General features: G+C 47.9%; 2 protein-coding genes across 6 annotated transcripts in view; one reads left to right on the top strand and one right to left on the bottom strand.

Moving 5' to 3' along the window:
* Positions 1–121: 121 nt before the first annotated feature.
* On the top strand, positions 122–16,353 carry M1AP (meiosis 1 associated protein). 5 transcript variants are annotated; one of them, XM_008639859.2, is made up of 10 exons: positions 122–366; positions 4,847–5,129; positions 7,360–7,542; positions 9,151–9,325; positions 12,315–12,488; positions 12,996–13,146; positions 13,722–13,863; positions 14,387–14,593; positions 15,089–15,244; positions 15,428–16,353. In XM_008639859.2, exons 1-10 carry the CDS (start codon positions 137–139, stop codon positions 15,566–15,568), a joined length of 1,842 nt encoding a protein of 613 aa, XP_008638081.2. In that variant the 5' UTR covers positions 122–136; the 3' UTR covers positions 15,569–16,353. The 5 variants fall into 5 exon arrangements, with proteins under 5 accessions (XP_008638081.2, XP_017597894.1, XP_017597896.1 ...); XM_017742404.1 differs by having other exon boundaries at positions 200–319; XM_017742405.1 differs by lacking the exon at positions 15,428–16,353 and having other exon boundaries at positions 15,084–15,181.
* A 1,326-nt stretch (positions 16,354–17,679) lies between these two features.
* DOK1 (docking protein 1) overlaps positions 17,680–18,598 on the bottom strand; it is a gene marked incomplete at its 5' end in the record, with an annotated part of 6,499 nt that continues 5,580 nt past the window's right edge. The window contains one exon of the mRNA XM_008639894.2: positions 17,680–18,593. Coding sequence (XP_008638116.2) covers positions 18,100–18,593 — 494 coding nt within the window. The remainder of the gene's footprint in view (positions 18,594–18,598) is intronic.

Genomic DNA, 18,598 nt, shown 5'->3' with positions numbered 1-18,598 from the left:
TAAATTTACAATCCCAGATGTCCAATCTTCCAGCTCCCTTTGGCTTTGTTAATTGAGGCTTGCCGGGGTTAATTTGGGAAAAATTAATGTTTAGGTGATTGAATGATCAAAGTAACAATAATTTAAGCGGTGCAGCATGCGATGGGAGGGTCACAAAGCGCAGGTTTTGGGAAGCAGAGCGATTCCCGTTTTCCCGAGCATCCCAACCTCGGGATTGCGGGAAGCTCTCGCTGCGCATGCGCGGCGACCCCGCCCGGCCGGGACCCACCCGGGATCCGCCCGGGATTCGGGACAGGACCGGGAAACCGGCGCCGCCCAGGTGGGTCCGGGCCTGGATCGCGGCATTCCCACGGGAGCAGCTCCGGGGTGAGCCGGGATCGGGAAGCGCCGCCGGCTGCGGGGGGAGCGGCACCGGGCAGGGCCCGGCCCCAACCGCGGGCACGGCAGCGGGAAAAGGAGCTTTCTTCCCAAATTCCTTAGGGAAGGCCTTCTCCAGGGTGTTTGGGTTTTGGGAGGTGAAAAACATAAACCTGTGCTTCCGTGGGAAGTTAATAATTAGTCGTGACTTCCCGCGTTAAATGCAGCTGAGGCATCCAAGGATAGCAGCCTCGGGCAGTGCTGCCGTGGGGCAAACGTGAAGGAAAACGGGGGGAAAAACCCAATTCAGGGATGGAAGGTGCCCCTGAAAAAAACAGATGGGCCAGAGGGGTTTAGTCCTGGTTCTGCTTTAATTGCAGCACCAAAATGCTCCATCAAGGCGCCAGGTTGGGGGAACAAAGCTGGAGCCCTGTGTCCCTCCCCGTCCTTCCATGCCACAGCAGGGAAAAATGCCATGGCAGCAAGGAATAATGTCTGGAAAACACAAATGGGATGTGAGGGAGTCCAGCAAAGCTGCTGGTTTACCTGACACCCCTTGGTGGCATGGCCACCCTTCAGGCACACATGGCTGTCACAGTCCCTGTACTGCCCAGTACAGGTGTCCCAATCCCTGTCCAGCTGTCACAGTCCCTGTACTGCCCAGTACAGGTGTCCCAGTCCCTGTCCAGCTGTCCCAGTCCCCGTACAGCCCAGTACAGGTGTCCCAGTCCCTGTCCAGCTGTCACAGTCCCAGTACTGCCCAGTACAGGTGTCCCACTCCCTGTCCAGCTGTCACAGTCCCTGTACAGCCCAGTACAGGTGTCCCAATCCCTGTCCAGCTGTCCCAGTCCCTGTACTGCCCAGTACAGGTGTCCCAGTCCCTGTCCAGCTGTCCCAATCCCTGTACAGCCCAGTACAGGTGTCCCAATCCCTGTCCAGCTGTCACAGTCCCAGTACAGCCTAGTACAGGTGTCCCAATCCCTGTCCAGCTGTCCCAGTCCCCATACAGCCCAGTACAGGTGTCCCAATCCCTGTCCAGCTGTCCCAGTCCCTGTACAGCCCAGTACAGGTGTCCCAATCCCTGTCCAGCTGTCCCAGTACAGCCCAGTAGAGCTCTCCAGTCCCTGCAGAGACCTCAACAGCCAGAGCCACCTCAGCACATCCTGGTGTTCCAGGTGGGACATCCCACAGGATTTCCTGTGGGACCAGTGCTGCCATCCCTTGCTCCCAGGATCCAGCCACCAGTGAGGGGGTGTTGCTGCCTTAAGCTTTTAAAAAAAAAACCCCAAAACAGTACAGGAAATATGAATATGAAAATGTCACAGTAAGACTGAAACTTCAGACTCGGAGGTCACATCCAGGGTAGAAGGGGTTCAGGTTGTAGGAGCCATCGGAATGCAGGGACCTGGAGGACAATTCCAGTCTGCTCCAGCACGTGGCTGTATCCCAGGATTTTCCATGCAGCCTCAGGGGCGATTCCCTGCCTGCAGCACGTTCTGGGCCCATGAATTATTTGTGTTTCTGTCAGGTTAGTGTGTGTGTGTTGACATGGTGTCATCCCGGGTTCTTAATCAAGATGCCAGGGAAGATGGAGCACCTGCCCCCTGAGGCTTCATTAGCCGTGCCCATAATCTCATCACAGAGTTATTACAATTCCTATAAAGTTTAATTCTGAGAATTCCAGCCTGTCACTCAAGCACAAGGTCCCCCTGATAGCACAGCTCTCATGGTGGGCTTTGAGTTGGCTGTTGTTCCACAGGAGCCCCTGGGAATTCTGCAGGAGCTTGTCCTTGCTCTGCTGCTCTGTCCACACACTGGTGGTTAAGGTTTTATTATTTTTACTCATTTTTAGTGATTCAGAATTTAAAAATGCCTTTTTCTAAACTCCTACAATGTTATAGTTCCTCTTCTTTTGAGAAAAAACAAAAACCCTATAAAGGTTATAATGAGTGATTTTAACACTAATATAAAGTGACGATTCTTACTAAGGTTTCATGATTTTTCTCTCAGTAAAAGCACAAGTCTAAAGCCATTTATTTATGATTGATTAGAGCACTGATGAATAGAGTAACACAATATCTTCTATTATACAGGCTCTGGAATAATCTTGTTTTCAGTAGCTTGATTTTATGCGAGCTCTTTCGCTTTTTTGTCTTTATTCTTCTGTTGATCCCAACCTTTTAGATAAATCCTTTCTAGGCTAGGTGGACAAAAGGATTCACACCAGAGTGAATCCACACTGCACAGCCAGTTTATTTTCTAGTAAACCCACTTATTTCTGCAGCTTGATCTGTTTTGCACATGACAATATTCCTTTTTCCCAGGGTTTTGAAGCTTACTCTGAAAATGGCACCTTTTTAAACCAATTATCTTTAATCCTCTTTAACCAGTGGCTTTGTTGCTACACCTTTTTAGACTTGGATATTATTTAATAATGGGTTTTTATAACAAACTAAGCATGTAGGATGATGTGCAATTGCAGAATGTCCTCAGCAGCCACAAATCACTCATTATAAAGAAGTTTTCTTTCTGTCCCTTTCTAGTTCTGCAGAATTTGCGTCTCCTTGCATTGGGCAAAATGCACATCACCAGCCCTGACACCTGGAGAGTTCTGTTTTATTGAGCAATCACTTAATGTCAAATCAGCTGCCAGGACTTGCAGTTTACACAATTCTCATGGAACTGTGGCGGAATCCCATGGGATGGGCTCTGTCAGTCCACCCAATGCCTAAATGAGGATGTCATTTTACCACAGCAACCACTGACACAGAATTCCTCAGTTCTCCAGCCTCACCAGAGCCCAGGGAGAGCTATAGAAGAGGTCAAATATTGTACAGAGTGCTGCATATAAATCATGTTAATATTGCTAAGCAGAGATTAATTAAGACACCACAATTATGAAGAAATGAAATTCAGTTGGTAAAGCGTTGATGAGGGGCTTATTTTACAAAACCAATTTAAAAGAAGCATAGTCCTGTAGAGCGCCAAAAATGAGAGAATTCATTCAAAATTAGGAAAACTGTGTCTGCTTCAGCATCAAATCTCATTTTCCTCTCTGAAACCCATGCTAAGGCCCAACTCTGGTGGATTTCTGACAGGGTGGGTTTTGTTTCCTTCTTTGAGAAAGCTCTGGGGGGTTGCAGAGTTCAGTAGCATTGAAGCCTCATCAGAAAAAATTCAGACAGACAAGTCCTTTCCCAGATTCAGTCATGTAATTGAGTAAACTCTGCTGTAAATTGAAAAGCTCCAGGAGAGACACTGATTAAAGTGGTATCTGGCAGTTTTTCATTTGACAATCTAATTCTATCAGAGGACTAATCAAAGCAAGATACCTACATGATCTGTATCTGTATTTATAATATTTTCACCAGCTCTGAAGTGTTCACCCCAGTTTTGAAATTCAGGCTGTGATCACTCTGTTTTGCCTGCACTGACAGGCATCCTAAGGAATCCTAGAAATTCAGATTTTTCTCTGATGATTCTTCAGCCAGATAGAAACTAATTTCTTGCTCTTCCCAAGCCTTGCAGAAATTCTTACTCCAAAGTGCTGGAGGCTGTAGGAAATGTAGTATCTTGTCTCCTTGGTGACCATAAAAGAGCTGTTTGTGTGAGCTGAGCATACCACACAAGTGACAGGCCTGGATTCTGACCAGAGCCTGACTATGTGAATCCAAGGCTGCTTCAAACTTTTACTGATTCTGCTGGGAAGGAAGCTGTAGGAAGAAAAAATTATCCTCGTTCATATTGAGAAGGTGCATACAGTCATACCAACACTTTTCTTTTTTGAAGCATTTCCTGTATCTTTAGAAACAGCACTGAATGTTTTGCATGGATTTAGCAAAGGTAGGATTTTAGAAAGGCTCTTTGCTCACAAAGTAAAAAAGAGAATTTTTTTAACAGGAAAATGCTCTTGTGCTTAACATTGAAGGGAGATTGGGGAGGGGGGAACAAATGTCATATTCAAGGAGCTCATCCCAGGTGTTTGATGCTCTGAAGAACAAGGGTTGGCTCTCCACACCCACAAAGTAAAATTCATGGATATGCAGGATTTTCTTGCTGTGTCCTGCTAGCCTTTTTTAGCTACAACAGCTGGGGATGAAGGAGCAGGGACTGTTCTCCCCAGGGTTTGGGTGCAACCTCCTGGCCAGTGCAGAATTAGGAGGTGGAGTTCCCAGTCTTGTTTTCCAGCAGCTGATGGATGCACCAGAGCCAGGCTGGGGGACCACCTCACAGCTCCATGCTGCCAACATTTGAAACTGCTCCAGCTGCACCTGTAAGAGCCTCTCTGCCACATTTTTCTTTAGTGAAAACATTCTGTTTCCTGACCACATGCATCTTCCCTTTTCTTCCTGTGGGTTTATGAGAGTATGGACAACAGTTGCTTTGGAGAAGGATTAGGAATCTAAATTATTGGTGAGCTGTGATTTCAAGCAAATGGGAAAGGGAGAGCCTCCCTCATTGCAGTTCTTTATTTATTTCTCCCGTTCAGATGCATCACCAGGCACGTAACACCCACAGAAGCCATGAATTCCAGAAGATTACCCTCAGAAACACGGAGAATTTTTCCTGCTGCTAAAGCCCCCAGCCAGCAGCCATCCCGCATCCTGGTGGTGGATGTCACCTCTCCTTCCTGGGCCAACACTTGCTCCGTGCTCTCCGAGGCTCTGGAAAACGTCCTGTGCCTGGCATGTGGCCTGGCAGGGCCCTGCCATGTGCCCCTGCTCAGCCTCTACATGGTACAGCCTCAGCAGGAGTGTCTGCTGCCCTTCACGGTATGCCCCAGGCTGTGCTGCTGCTCAGGAAAAAAAAAAAGTTATTATTTATATCTAAATTTATCTCTAAAAATCTGTATTCAAATTTATATCTAAATATCAACCCTTGTCAGAGCGATCGTTTCACGGACCTCACGGAAGAGGTGAATTTTCTGAAAGGATGAAGTTTAAAAGGAGTGTCATTTTTTTATCTGGTGTGCATAAATTAGGTTTTGTGCTCTTCCTTGCTAAAACATCTGGTTTGGAGCATCTGTTGCACCTTTCATGTGCTGCTTTGTGCTGTACTGCTTCTCTGTCAGAATTTGCACACACAACTCGAGCTGTAATAATTTGGACACTGAACAAATACTACCAATGTGTGAGAGGTTCTAGATGTTGAAGGGGAAAGGTGCAGAGTTAAAATAACTGTGCTGAATTTGAGAAATATCCTGAAATCATAGATATCACAGAATTACCTGAAAGAGTCCTCTAAGACTAAATCCAACCCAAAGCTCAGCACTGCCAAGCCCACCACTAAACCATGTTCCTAAAGTGCCACATCCACACAGATTTTAAATATAGAGATCTAAATCACTAAGAACAAGTATTGCTCTCATTTAGGGCTCTGCAGAGGAATAAATGTAGATGCAGAATGAGTAGCAGCTCTGCAGTAATAGTTTGGGAATACAAATATGCATCTCAAAGTTCACAAGAATTTTTGAAGATTGTTAGAAGCCATCACACTGAGCACTCTCATTTGCACATCAGTGTGAACACACAGGATTAACCCTTCCACTTTATCCAGCACTGGTGGAAACGTTCTGAAAGGTTTTGTCGAGTCTTCACCTGGGGAAAATAAAAAATCAGAGGTCAAGAGTAAATTAGCAAATGGGATCAGCAAGAAGACTCTGGCTAATGGTGGTGTTTATTTTGTAGAAAAGGTTATAGGTGATGTGACAAGGATAATCTTATGACTGCTGCTCCTGATCAGGTGACTTTTTTATTTAAACAACAATTCCTCATTTTGATGGCCACGGTTTTTAAAGACAGAGGAGCCCTTAGATCACAGTTTGGTTTTCTTCATATCACAGGCTATTCTGTTTCACTGAAGTACGCCTATCTCATTAAAGCTTCCTTCCAGAAAGCCGTCTAGTTTTGACCTGAAGATAAAACAAGAGGAGTAATCAAGTACTTCTCTTGATAGTTTCATCCAGTGGTCAATAATTGTCATTTTGAAACTTGCACCTGGTCTCTAATTTTCATTTATTTGCTTTGTCTTCCAGGGATTTCTTAATATATTTACCCTTCTGTCTAGATTGAAAAACCCTCTTGTATTTTATCCTTTCTTCCTCTAAATAGAAGCAGGTTCCTTCTCTGTTCTGGCTGGTAATCAAGAACAAATTATAAGTTTAACTGCAAAACATTTTTACAATAATTTTAATAATTTCCAAGCCGTTCTTTGTATTCCCTCTGCTGGTTTTTTGGGGGCAGCATTCCAGTAGTAGACATCAGCTGCTGTACTGAAGCTGTTTTTCAGAGCTGTGTTAAAGGGTGCTTGTTAGACAAATCACATGAAGTCAGGAAAGCCCCAGAGCTGAAAATAGAGGTGGGGAGAGTACATGGGGAAGTGTCACACACAGTTACCCTGCTTTTAATCTCTCCTTGGTGCTTGTTTATGGTCTCTGTTCCCACTGGTCTCCCCAACAGGAGAGCCCATGAAGCTTCCCTGGAAAGGGCAGGGAGGAGAAAACAGAGAAATCAGAGAAAAAGTAGATAACTGTGGGGGAGAGCAAATGGTGACAAGATAAGGAATCAGCATTTAAGCATCAAAAAATTTAATGTAGGAGTGAATAACAACTGAGCAGAGCCCTTCCACTGTTCCCACTCAATCCCACTGAAAGCTCACCCTGCAAACCACAGCTCAGGTGTGCTTCAGTGACTCAGGGGCTCCACACACCTGAAGCAAACGAGTCAAATGTTCACCTGCTGCCTCTTCAGTGAGGAAGGTGACTTCTGGCAGTAATGCCTTGTATTGTTTTAAATAAATTTTGTAGAGTTCACTCAATATCTTTCCTGAGCCCACCATGGACCAGTTTAGCTGGTGGGCCTGTCTCAACTCTGAGTTCTTGCTGAGGAAGGTGCACCTGAAGGTGAGCTGACATCTCTGTGACCAGCAGCCTTTTTCCACATTATGGAGAGGTATTTCACATTGTTTACCAGCCTTTCCTGCTCCTTGAACTCTGTTTTACAGCAAGTGAAAGAAAACTTTGCCCGAATTCAAGCCTGCCTTTCCGAGCTCCGCTCGCTCCCGGCTGAAGGCTGCTTCCCCCAGGGGGGGAATGGAGTGGTGCAAGCTGTGCAGGATGGATTGCAACAATTCAAGCAGTACAGCAGGCACACGGCAGCAGGAGGCTCAACAAATAGTTCTGTTGAGGTAAGGAAATGCTGGGAAGGGAGTGGGAGCCAGCCCACATCATTGTGCTTTATAAATGTGTATCTCATGTGCAGTGAACGTGCTGAAAAATTTCAGTATTCATCATTCTGGTTGTTTCAGAGATCCACTGTCCAGAAATTCTGAAGGAAGATATCAAGAGCTTAAATCCCTCTGGACAGATTCCTGTGGAAAAGGGGACATATCTAGGGAAAGCTGCATGTACAGCAATCCTGGCCCAGGATGTGATAGATTTTGGTGGCTGTGTTCTCAGCTCTGAATGTGTGTTTTTGCATAAAGGGGAGGGAAGCTGCTAATAACACATGAGAACAGACATATGAGTGCAGAAAGCAGAGCACGGTTCACAGGAGGAAGTATTTTTTTTAAAGCAGTATCAACTGACATGAAAGAACAGGGGAAAGGACTCACACAGAAATGGTGTTTTCCCCTGGACATAAGAAAATATCAGCTCCAAGCAGTTTTGCATTTCAGACTTCCCAGGCCCAGGGTCCACCTGCCAGTCTTAAAAAATCCAGTCTTAAAAAACAAAATGAGATTTCCCACAAGTGAAACTTCCCAAGTCTTTCTGCTTTGTTTAGGTCCTTAAACCCTTCCAGAGTCTCACAGAGCCACGCTGTGATCAGGCTGTAGTTGAGGCTCACCCCCAGTGTCTGTCCAGGAAACCTTTCTCCTGATTTTCTGCTTTTCTTAGGGCTTTGAGGTATTTTTCCTGACCATTTGAAAGGTGATTTGTGCTTTAACTCTAAAGCTGGGGGTTGGAATGAACAGAGCACACTTTGGACACAAGACCTTTCTTGTCACACAACAAAATCCAGGATATTTTCTGGTGTACTTGAATGAACAAGCTACCTTCAAAATTAAGTTAATCCACGGATGTAGGGAGTTTTTACTCTGCTAAGCAATCCTTGTTCCTCTAGATTATGCAATTTTATTGTACTTCTCTTTGCAAGGGGATGTAAGACATGCTGCAGGGACAGGCTCTGATCACTGACAGGCAGGAGGGAGTTTAACCCTTACAAAAGGCCAAAAAAAGTTTCAGTTAAAGGCCTCTTTCTGCTTCAGATACTTAAGTGATTGCAGTTCCCCTCCACCCCCCCCATCACAAGCATCTTTTTATGCAGAGTAAGTTGAATTTTTGTTTCCTTTTCTCCGTATCAGACCAAAACTGGGCAGTGGGAATCACACCTACTGCTGCTCTCTTGGGAAATATCTTTAGGATAGACTGAATATTTAAAAAAAAAAATAAAATTCCCATTCAGCTTTTGAGGGAGAAGGCCAAGTTTAGTCTGTTTGAACTATAATTAATGTGGAAGTCCCTTCTTACACACAGAGACTCACTGATCACAAGTGCAAAGCACAGAGCACAAAACCTGTAGATGTTCCTCCAGTGAACCCTCTCAATCCATTTCAAATTGGCTTAAATGTGAGCCAAAACTCAAAAAAATTCCTTATAGATCTGCTTTAGAATAGATCAGCTATTTCAGCAAGATTTCTCCTCTCTCCATGGTAAGACCAGTGCTACTCAACATCATCACCTCTCGAGAAAATTCGGGTACAGGCATCTCCTGCATGCTCTGATTTGTGTTCCAGATCGTGATTTTGACCAGCCAGCCCAGCAGAGAAATGGTAAAGCAGCTGGAAAAGAAGCTACAAGACATAGACCTGGTGAGTCTGCGAAGAATACAGGTCATTGAGGTTCTGAAGAGAGATTTCCTGGAGCCCGAGGACGTGGAGCAGTGTGTGCTAGCAGAGGAGCCCAGCAGTGGTGAGTGGAAGGCAGTTTTAGGGAAGTTATGGCTTTGGGCAGCACGACAGCCACTGGTCCAACCTCTGCCACTTCCCTTTGGGCCATTTAATGTCCCTTAGGTCAGTGGGAACTGCTGTGCCTGGAGGAAGTCTGTAGCACAGCACTTCTCTGGGCCTCAGAGAACTTACAGACCTCATGTATTACTTCAGCTCTGGGTATTATTTAAAATTCATGTGTGATACAGCTTTACTGGAGGGGGGGGGGTTAAAGAGAAAAAAGCATCGAGTTATGGGGGTTACACACTCTAAGCATGGAGAAAAGCAGCAGCAGGTAAGCAAGAACAGTATCAAAGACAAAAAACCAGCTGATTAAGAGGCTTGGTCAGTGAAAGTAACTCTTCCCAGCGCTGTGCAATGTGCAGCCTGGGAGAGAGGATTAGAAGGGGTTATTTCTGTTTTTCCTGAGGGACAGGCAGTGTTGTCCCTTGCTGTTCATTTTCTTCTGTGGTTGCAGTAGCAAATTTCTGGTCAATTGTCGCAGTAGGGACTGGGAATCCTGCAGGGAAGCCCTGGAAGACTCAACTCCACAGAGGAAGAGATGTTCTGTGCCTCTCTGTCACAGGGATGCTTTAGGGAATGCGAAACCCCACCATATTATTTTTTAAAGTGGAGTTTTGTGTAGCCCTTTCACCCAGTAAATGGAATGAAAACATAAATGTGGACATCAAGGCCACTGAAATGTCATGTGCTGAAATTCTAATTTTCTGAGTAGAAGAGTCAGATGAACTACTTGCTAAGAAAAGCAGCAGGGGATGAATAGGTCAAATAATTTGAAAAATGAGCCCACCTGATTTATGATATCCATTGGAGCTCCCTTCTTCTGTTTCAGAAAAAAAAAATCCATTTTACTATTAAAAAATTGCGGTAAAGAGCATTGAATTTGCAAGATCCAGTGTGCAGGAAGTGCAAGGTTAGTGCTGTCTGGAACTACAAAATAAATATTGTGGTGCAGCACTTCATCAAGAGCTTCATTTCACTGAGGAGATTTCTTCCATTAGTTTATTTAGGGGCTATTTGAGCCTACTTCTATTTTTAGTATGCAGAGCAGGATCAGGATATCCCCTCCACAGGCTCATTCCCAGGGTAGTGCAGCTGGGGAAGACTTCAATATTTTGAAACTCCCCCACTGGCAAAACTTAGAACGGCTTTGAACATGCTGAGATTTCGGAATCAGAACAAACTGATTTAACTAAACCCCATGCAGAGCAGGACATTTGAGGTGGGAATAATCTGGGGGAGTAACCAACAGGCTGCCTGGCCTTTGGATGGGCTGGTCTCTAAATTGTAACCTATTATTATTATTTCTCTTCCCCTATCCCATTACACTCCCTGAAAGCAGCTTTGCCAGACCTTTTGCTAACAAAGGTTAATATTTGCATGTGCTGGAGATAACGGGTCCCAGCTATTTCTGTTTGGGAAAAACAAAAAACAAGCCCTGCAGATAAAGCACTAATGCATTTTTTGTGACCACAGCCCAACTTCTGCAAGTTCCAGGGCTCCTTTCTCTACATGGGCTCTGCTCTCCAGGAAATTTGATTCCCATTGCACAGGAGATGTTGGCATCCCAACCTGTTTTTCCTAAGCAATGAATGCAGTGAATTTATTTGGAATTGTCATGTCTTGTGCCAGCTGCAGATGTGTAAGTGATTAAGTATCTATTACAGACGAGAAAGTAAAAAAAAAAAAAAAAAAAAAAACCACCAAACAGGAAAATATTTACTGAGGGAAGATCTGAAGCATTTACCAGCCCCAAAACACAAATAATCCCCCTTGTCAGCAGTGTTTTGCTGTTTGTGAAAGTCAATTACATGGATTTCCTGGTGCTTTGTCTTCTGAGCTGTTAATGCCCTCTTCAGTGCACATCCCTGAGAGAAGCCCAAGTCCAAAGTCCATAGGGAATGCCTCCAAAACAGGAGGGTGCATTCTGCAGGGAAATGGGAGCAAGGCTCAGTGTCAGGGCAAGGGGCTGGGCAGTGGAACAACTCCGTTCATGAAGAGTGGCTTTCAACTTAAAAAAAAAAAAAAAAAAAAAAGAAGTAAAGAACAGAAAAAAATGGAATGAAAGGTCGTGGCAGCCAGGGACAGTCAAAGAGGATGATCAGGAAAGGTTTTTAGTAGCAAGGGCAGTGGGAAAGATCTCCTGTTGTGAGTGGGAGTCAAGTCTGCTTTGCTGCAGAGGCACAACCGATGTGCTCCTAGAGCCTTCCTCAAGGCTGGGAGGTGGGAACAGTCCAAAAGTGTGTCCTGCAGAGCATTTGAAGAATGGCAGTCATTACAGTAGTCCTGGGTTATTTGCCAGGTAGAAATGAATGAATTTCCATGATTTTTTTCTTTGGTTTTGGGGTTTTTTTAAAATGCACAGTGACGTTTTTGCCACTAGAAGTACTGCATAAAGAAAAGATTTCTCAGTGTAGATGGATGTAGCACTGTTTTTTAATCCCCCTACTGGCCTGGTAAACACAAGGGGGGAAAAAAAAGGCTATTTCAGCTATTTATTCATCTTCTCAGAAAGCCTTTTCCACATCCTGGCTATATGGTAAAGCTATTTGTGCTACCAGACTGTACCTTCTGTCTTTACAAGTGGCTATATCGCATGTCTTATGCAATTTGCAAATTGATTTTTTTTTCCCTTCACTTTATTTTATTTATCCTGTTTTATTTCTCTGCTGGACTTCAAGCTAGCTTCTTATTTAGATGCACCTCTGAGGTATTATTTTTGGGTGGGTTTGGGGGTTTTTTTTGCAGGGTTTATATTGTTCATACCCTGCCTAACTCTGCTGTCCAGCCTACATTTCTCCGTGCCTAAAAGCTGGTGCTACATCACACCACATTTGTCTGCACCTCCAGCACAGGAGTTTAAGAATTGCTGGGTATGAGAAACCAGCGAAATCTTTTCGATGGCTGAAAATATTGGTGCCTTTTCACCTATTTTTTTCTTTTTCCTGCAGATATGGCAATCCTGGGAATGGACATCGAGGTGCAAACTGTAGAGGACAATGTCATCAGCCTGGAGATGCTGTTTAAAACGTGGCTCCATGACCAAGGCACAGAGAGGGAACAGCTCCATCTCCTCCTTCCCTCAGGAGGCTTCAGCCACGCTGCTGCACCCAGGAACACCTTAAGTATTTCATTTTCTTTCCCCTCTGCTCCCCTTCAGGGAGCTCCTGAATCCCTCAACCTTAAAGGTTACCCAGGATTTTCCTATGGGCATCTTCCCTCCCATTTAGAGACCTGAGTGGGATCTGTGGGTAACTGGGAAAGTCATCAGGCTTAGAAAGTTGCTGCTTTGCTACCATGGCTGCTGAGGCTGCAGTAATTTCCATTCTGCAGCAAAAATGTGCCTGGAGGGGCATGTGAATTTATAGCAACGTGGTCAAGGTAAAAAGGAGCCTTTTAGAGCTTGAATAGCCCTGAAAATTGTGTTCAAAACTAAGAGTCTGTGCCAGAGCTGCACTTAAATAAATGCTGTCTCACAGAGGGACTTGGGGACAGGTTGATGCTTGGTGTCAGGCTTTAGTGTTGTCCCTCCCTCAATAACTGCTAGAAAACACTCATTTTTAAGTGCTTTGAGCATGTCATGTGCTAAACATTGCCAATTCCAGCAAGCTAAACCATTCTCCTTCTCCCAGTGTGCCTGAAGTGCGATTTGCAGGAGAGGCTGCTGGACCCAGCCCTGCTTTCAGGGCCAGCTGATGGCCCTGGGAGAGCAGCAGATCCCAGTTCTCCCGGGCACGTGGCAGCCTGGCCATCCACAGTGCTGCACAAACTCCGGGTGCTAAAGTAAGCGGTGCTCCTTGCCTTCCACTGGGTAACTGGGAGAGGGTGTAAGCTTCACCTTCCTGTACATTATCATCCTGGGGCCTGGTGACATCACCAGGAGGCTCTGGGGTGCTGGTGAGCCAAATTGTGGTGTGAAAAAACCCCAGTTCCATAAGTCTTCCTCTCATGGAACAGCACAGCCCACATGCAGACCACGGTCACACCTGGTGTCACCACAGCACGCAGTGAGTGTGACAGCATAGGTGTCATTCATGCAACAGTTCTTTCCCCCCAGTGAAATGTTTTATTGCAATAATTCTGCTCTCTCATTACCTAGTGAGGCCACAGCAATTAATTAGATGCCAGAGCCTGAGCTAATTAGTTGGAGTAGTAGTAAAAAGCAAGCAAAGCCTCACCGTGCTGTGATTTCACCTAAGAATTTGCTTTCCTGGCAGCAGTTCATGGCACAGGGCAGAGCACAGAGATGCTCTCCAGTGTCTTTTCTGAGATTTATTTATAGGAAAAACCAGTGTAACTTCTGAGCTATGCACTTGTTCTTAAAATCACGAGCACTAACACGAGCTGTGTCCCTGCAGGGCTCTGAAGTCTGAAGGGGTCTGTGAGTCTGTGCTCTATGGGCTGCCCTTCATCATCAAGCCCACAAGCTGCTGGCAGCTGGACTGGGATGAACTGGAGACAAACCAGCACAGCTTCCATGCTTTGTGTCACAGTCTCCTGGTGAGTGTGTGAAAATTGCAGTGTGATGGGGAAAGGAACAGTCAGTGCACACCTTGTAACATCTGTTTGGCCTGCACCAGGAAACATTTTAAAAGCTGCAGCTTCATCTCATGGGCCAGAGTTGGGCTTGGAAATCCTTCCATCTACTGGAAAGATGCTACAGCTCATCAGACCTTACAGAAGACCTTCAAACCTACCAGAAATGAGTGTTTGGGGGTGTGAAGTGCAAACATCAGGCTGGAGTTAAGACTTGCGGCTTTAATTGCAAAAATAATTAACCAAGGCTTGGAGTGTGGAGAACTGGCCGTTACTGACAAGCTGTAAAGCAAAACTGGGTGTTTTTCTTAAGAATTGACTTGCTAAAAGAACAAAACAAATGCCATACTGTCCTCAGCCCTACTGCAGAATAGTTTCCCTTCCCTGGTGTGTGGGCGTGCCTGCCCTGAGCCCCGCAGCTCCCACGGTGGCAGTGCTGAAGGAAGTGGCTGTTGCCTGTTGTTCACACCTGGATTTTGCCCTTTAGAAAAGGAAGTGGATGCTCTTGGCCAGGCGTGAGCCCCAGAACACTGGACCAAACTGGAACGTGGTGGTGCATCCCTATTATGTCATTGTCCCCTCCGACTCTGCCACTCTCCTGGTGAAAGCAGTGGCCACCAGAGAGCTCCTGCTGCCATCAGCCTTCCCAGCCCTCCTGGCTGAGCACCCTGATCGAGTCCAGGGCCCCATCGAGGTGAGTCACTCATTATCAGCTCTCATTATCACCTCAGCAGATACCGAGAGAAGGAAATGGCTGTGACAATGTCTAGTGACAGCTGGGATGTGATGGAGCACTCCAAAACTCCTTCCGAGCAGACAGCTCTCTTCATGGACAGCAAATACCTGTCCTTTGGAGCAATTTGCATGTCTGTTGGGGGGAAGAGGCCTTGTGAAGCATAGTTGAGGGTGACAGTGCCCAGAAAGGGTGCTCCAGCTTGTTGGCTGGTTCTGGGCATAGGGCATTATTAAGATCTGTTTGCAGATGCCTCTTGCTCTATACACGGCTAAGAGTGCTCCTTGTGGGTAGCAGCACAGCCACAGATCCCTTTTACCCTTCACTGTAGGGTGGCTTAGAGTGTCTACAACTCTGTCCCTGAAAAGGAAACCCAAAAAACCACAAACATGCAAACCCCACAGCCTCTACCTGTCACATCCCGTAGCAAACTCAAGTTCTTTCTTCCAAGAGCAGAGTGCCCTGAACAACTTGGAAGTGGAAGTTGCTTACAACCCCTTGCACCTGAAGAGCAACCTCTACAAATACCTGAAGAGTTCCTTGTACAAACCTCCACACCGGCAGCAGCCCCAGCCCCGGGAGCACCGCCCGGAGCGGCACCAGCCCAGGCAGGTGAGTCCCTGTGTGTGTGAGCAGCCTGGACGGGGTCTGATGTTCCCTCCTGGTCAAATTCCTGCAGGAGGGCTGCAGGCAGCTCCCTGTGCCCAGCAGGGCTGGGTGTAGCACCGGCAAGGCGAGGCACAGCCCAGCACCTCCTCCCACAAGATGCATTTGTGTTTTGTCTCTGTCTTGCAGCCTCAGAGCAGAGCCAAAGCTGCAGTGGCTCCCCTGCTGATGGCTCCCTCTCCTCTCCAAGCTTTCAGACCAGCAGCAGCCAGGAGAGGCTCCTGTGAGGGCTCCCTGCTCCCCAAGGAATACGAGGAGTTCCTGCAGTGAGCACCAGGACCTGCCCCTGGGCAGCCACAGGTCCTGGCTCAGCAGCTGGCCGGATGTGGTCAGGCAAGACACGGAGCTTGGCCTTGGTCAGACAGGCACTTCCCATCGTTTGTTCCTCCTTGTTGTTGTTTCACGGTTGTGTTCGTCACCGAGCCAGTTCTGCAGGAAGTTTGCTGCTCGGGGACCCTCTGTCCAGAGATCCAGCTGTCCCCTGCAGCAGCAGCACCACGTATTTCCTGTTCTTGCCAGCACACGTCACCAGCCTGCCTCAAATTTGGGTTTCTGAGACTGGGCTAGCACAGGCCACAGATCACAGATCTGCGGGAGCAGAAGAGCTGCAGGCAGGGCAGGGAGGAAATCAGACAGACAAGGCAGGCAGTCGTGCTGAGCTGCCCTCATCCCACAGCAGCAGGTTCGGTGGGGTGTTTGAATAGGGGATGAAACAGGGCTCTTGAATTTAATCTTAAAGCCTGGAGTTCTGCTCTCCCAGATGATTTGGTTGCTTCCGAGATTGGCCTCGCTGTCCAACACCCCAGCTCATGAAGGGGGTTGTAGCAAGTGCCAAGCCAGGGCAATTCCAGAGAATTCCTGCCCAGGTGCCAGCCTGTTTTTCAGTGCAGGTGCAGGGCAGCTGCCCCTGGCACAGCAGGAGCCGAGGGCAGCTCGACCAAGCCAAGGTGGGGTGGTCTCACCAAGCCCCTGCTGCTGAGCACCAGCACAGTTTGTGTTCTACTTACTTGGTTCTGAAAGCTGTTTCAAAATAAAGTTATCCTCCATTAAGTTCATTTTGTGCCTGTGGTTTCTGACATGTCCAGCACTGCTATCCCAACACTGACCTGCGCTTCCTGGGAAACAGCTGCAGGTGAGCAAGGGCACGAGGCAAACACCACGATCCCGTCGGAGCCATCTCTTCTCCCGGGGCTGCGAGCTCTGACAGGCCCTGCTATCCAATCAAAGGCATGGGCTGGCTCTTCTGTGCCCTGGCATCTCATCAGGCAGCTGCTCGCAGCAAGACATCAAGGACAGGTATCTTGGAAGACAGGGCAGACACCCAGGCAGGCCACAAGGACTGTTGGGTGCCGGAAGGAGCCATGGGCAGGAAGGAACACACAAATGGCCCAGCCTGGGGCCTGCAAACCAGTCAACATAAAAATGATAAAATCAGGTCCAGGGAGGGGGCAGCAGGGAGGCAACAAAGTTTCTGGAACCACCTCAGCCTCCCTCAGATATCCCAAAACCCATTAGACTTTTTCCCTGCTCCTGCAGCAAAACCCCAGTGGAGAAGAGGTCCCAGCAGAGGGGAAGAGCCACAAGTTGGTCCTGGCCACAGCTAAGCTATATTTTTACAGGACTGAGGCTTTCCTCCTGCAACTTGGGCATCAGATAAATGCCCAGAGCTCATCCCCTTACCACCATCTCACCAGCCTGGGGACCTGAACCTGAACCTCCAGCCTTCCCCAATGGTTTGGTTGAGCTGGGGCTGCAGAAGTCCTGCTTAGCCCTCTGCACAGGAACAGCACAGTGCTGCCTGTCACACTGGTATCACAGGCTGCTAAACCTGCAGAAGTCACCAGCAGCCCCATCCAGACGTGGGGGCAGCCAATGCCAGGGTGCCTGGTCTGGCACCACATAAAAAGGACATGAAATCTCTCAAAACCATTACCAGCACCAAAAGGAGAACCTGTTTTTCCCCTGGGTAGGCTTCTGCCCAAGGCTGGCCACACAGCAATCACCCAAACCACACAGCAGGGATCACAGATTTTGCCATTAAAGTCAATGGGATCCAGACTGAGCCATTTCAGGCCTTTCAAAGCAGCTGGGAACGGTGCGGGGGGGGGGGGATCAGCATTGGGATCAAGCTGGAGAAGGAGAGCTACATTGAGCCACAGCACAGCAGCTGAGCTAGCACTTGTCCCTGCCCAGCCTTATGCCTGGAGGCCATCAACATATCTGAGCCTGACTCTCGTTTCCCTTAATCCCCTGGCATCAGGGCATCCCAGCCACAGCTCAACCTGGCAGGCACTTTTCTTTGAGGCTCCCTCTTAACTCAGTAGCTTTGGCACAGGAACAAACGCGCACCTGCAACTCCCCATCCATGCCACAGGCAAATGTGTCGTTCTGAGACATGCAGACTTTAATACTAAAATAACTTTGTATAAAAATACTTTTGGAGACTGATGGCAAGCAGCCTTCCACGCCCCACAAAGGCACCAGAGCCCTGCAGCCTGGTCTGACAGGAAGCCAGAGCAGAGTCGGAGCAGCAGTACAGGGCAACACAGCCAGCCCTCCTGCAGATCAGGAGGCACAGTGGAGCCAGCTCCAGAGCTGGAGAAACACACTGGCACTTGCACCAGCCACAGCTCTCCTGCTCTTGCTGTTTCCCTCCAGGAAAACACAGCCCCTCAGCACTGGTGAGCAAAAGGGGCTCCTGCCTGAGCCCAAACAACCCCAAGCCACCCCCCAGAGGAGGAGCCCAGCTGGCACTGGGACGCCCAGTCCCTCCTGAGATACAGATACAGAGCAGCAGCACCTCATATCTCCCCTAAGTCCTCATAGAGAGGCGACAAGCTGTACTCATCCACAGACTGCTCCTTCTTCTGCAGCTGCTGCGGCTTCACCACCTGGCTGTACAGCACCTCCACGTTGTTGTTGTTGCTGCTGTTGAGGCTGGGTTTGATGAGCACCTTCTCAGGGGCAGCACTGCCCCAGCTCCTGCCAGGGTCCTCCACCCTGTCTGCCCCTTTGGGGATAAAGGCTGCCTGGGGCTTGGGGGCTGGGACTGGCTTGGGGTTCTTGGCCTTGGCCGGGAAGGCAGGTACCGAGTAATCGTCAGTGCTGGGGTTGTAGGGGTACTCGTAGCCGCCCTTGCCGTCATGGCCCTGGGTGCGCCAGGCCTCGCTCGTGGGCCGCGCCTCGTCGTAGATGTAGGTGAGGGGGTGCAGGGGGCGGGGAGCGCGGCCCTCGGGCTCGTCGTAGATGTGCTCCTTGTGCCCAGGGGGAGCCTGGCCACGACCCTCGGCCCGGCCCCGC

The sequence above is a fragment of the Corvus brachyrhynchos genome, unplaced genomic scaffold (assembly GCF_000691975.1).
Source record: "Corvus brachyrhynchos isolate BGI_N302 unplaced genomic scaffold, ASM69197v1 scaffold166, whole genome shotgun sequence".
NCBI lineage: Eukaryota > Metazoa > Chordata > Aves > Passeriformes > Corvidae > Corvus > Corvus brachyrhynchos.
Note: the sequence above shows the minus strand (reverse complement) of the source record. Positions and strands in the feature narration are given on the sequence as shown.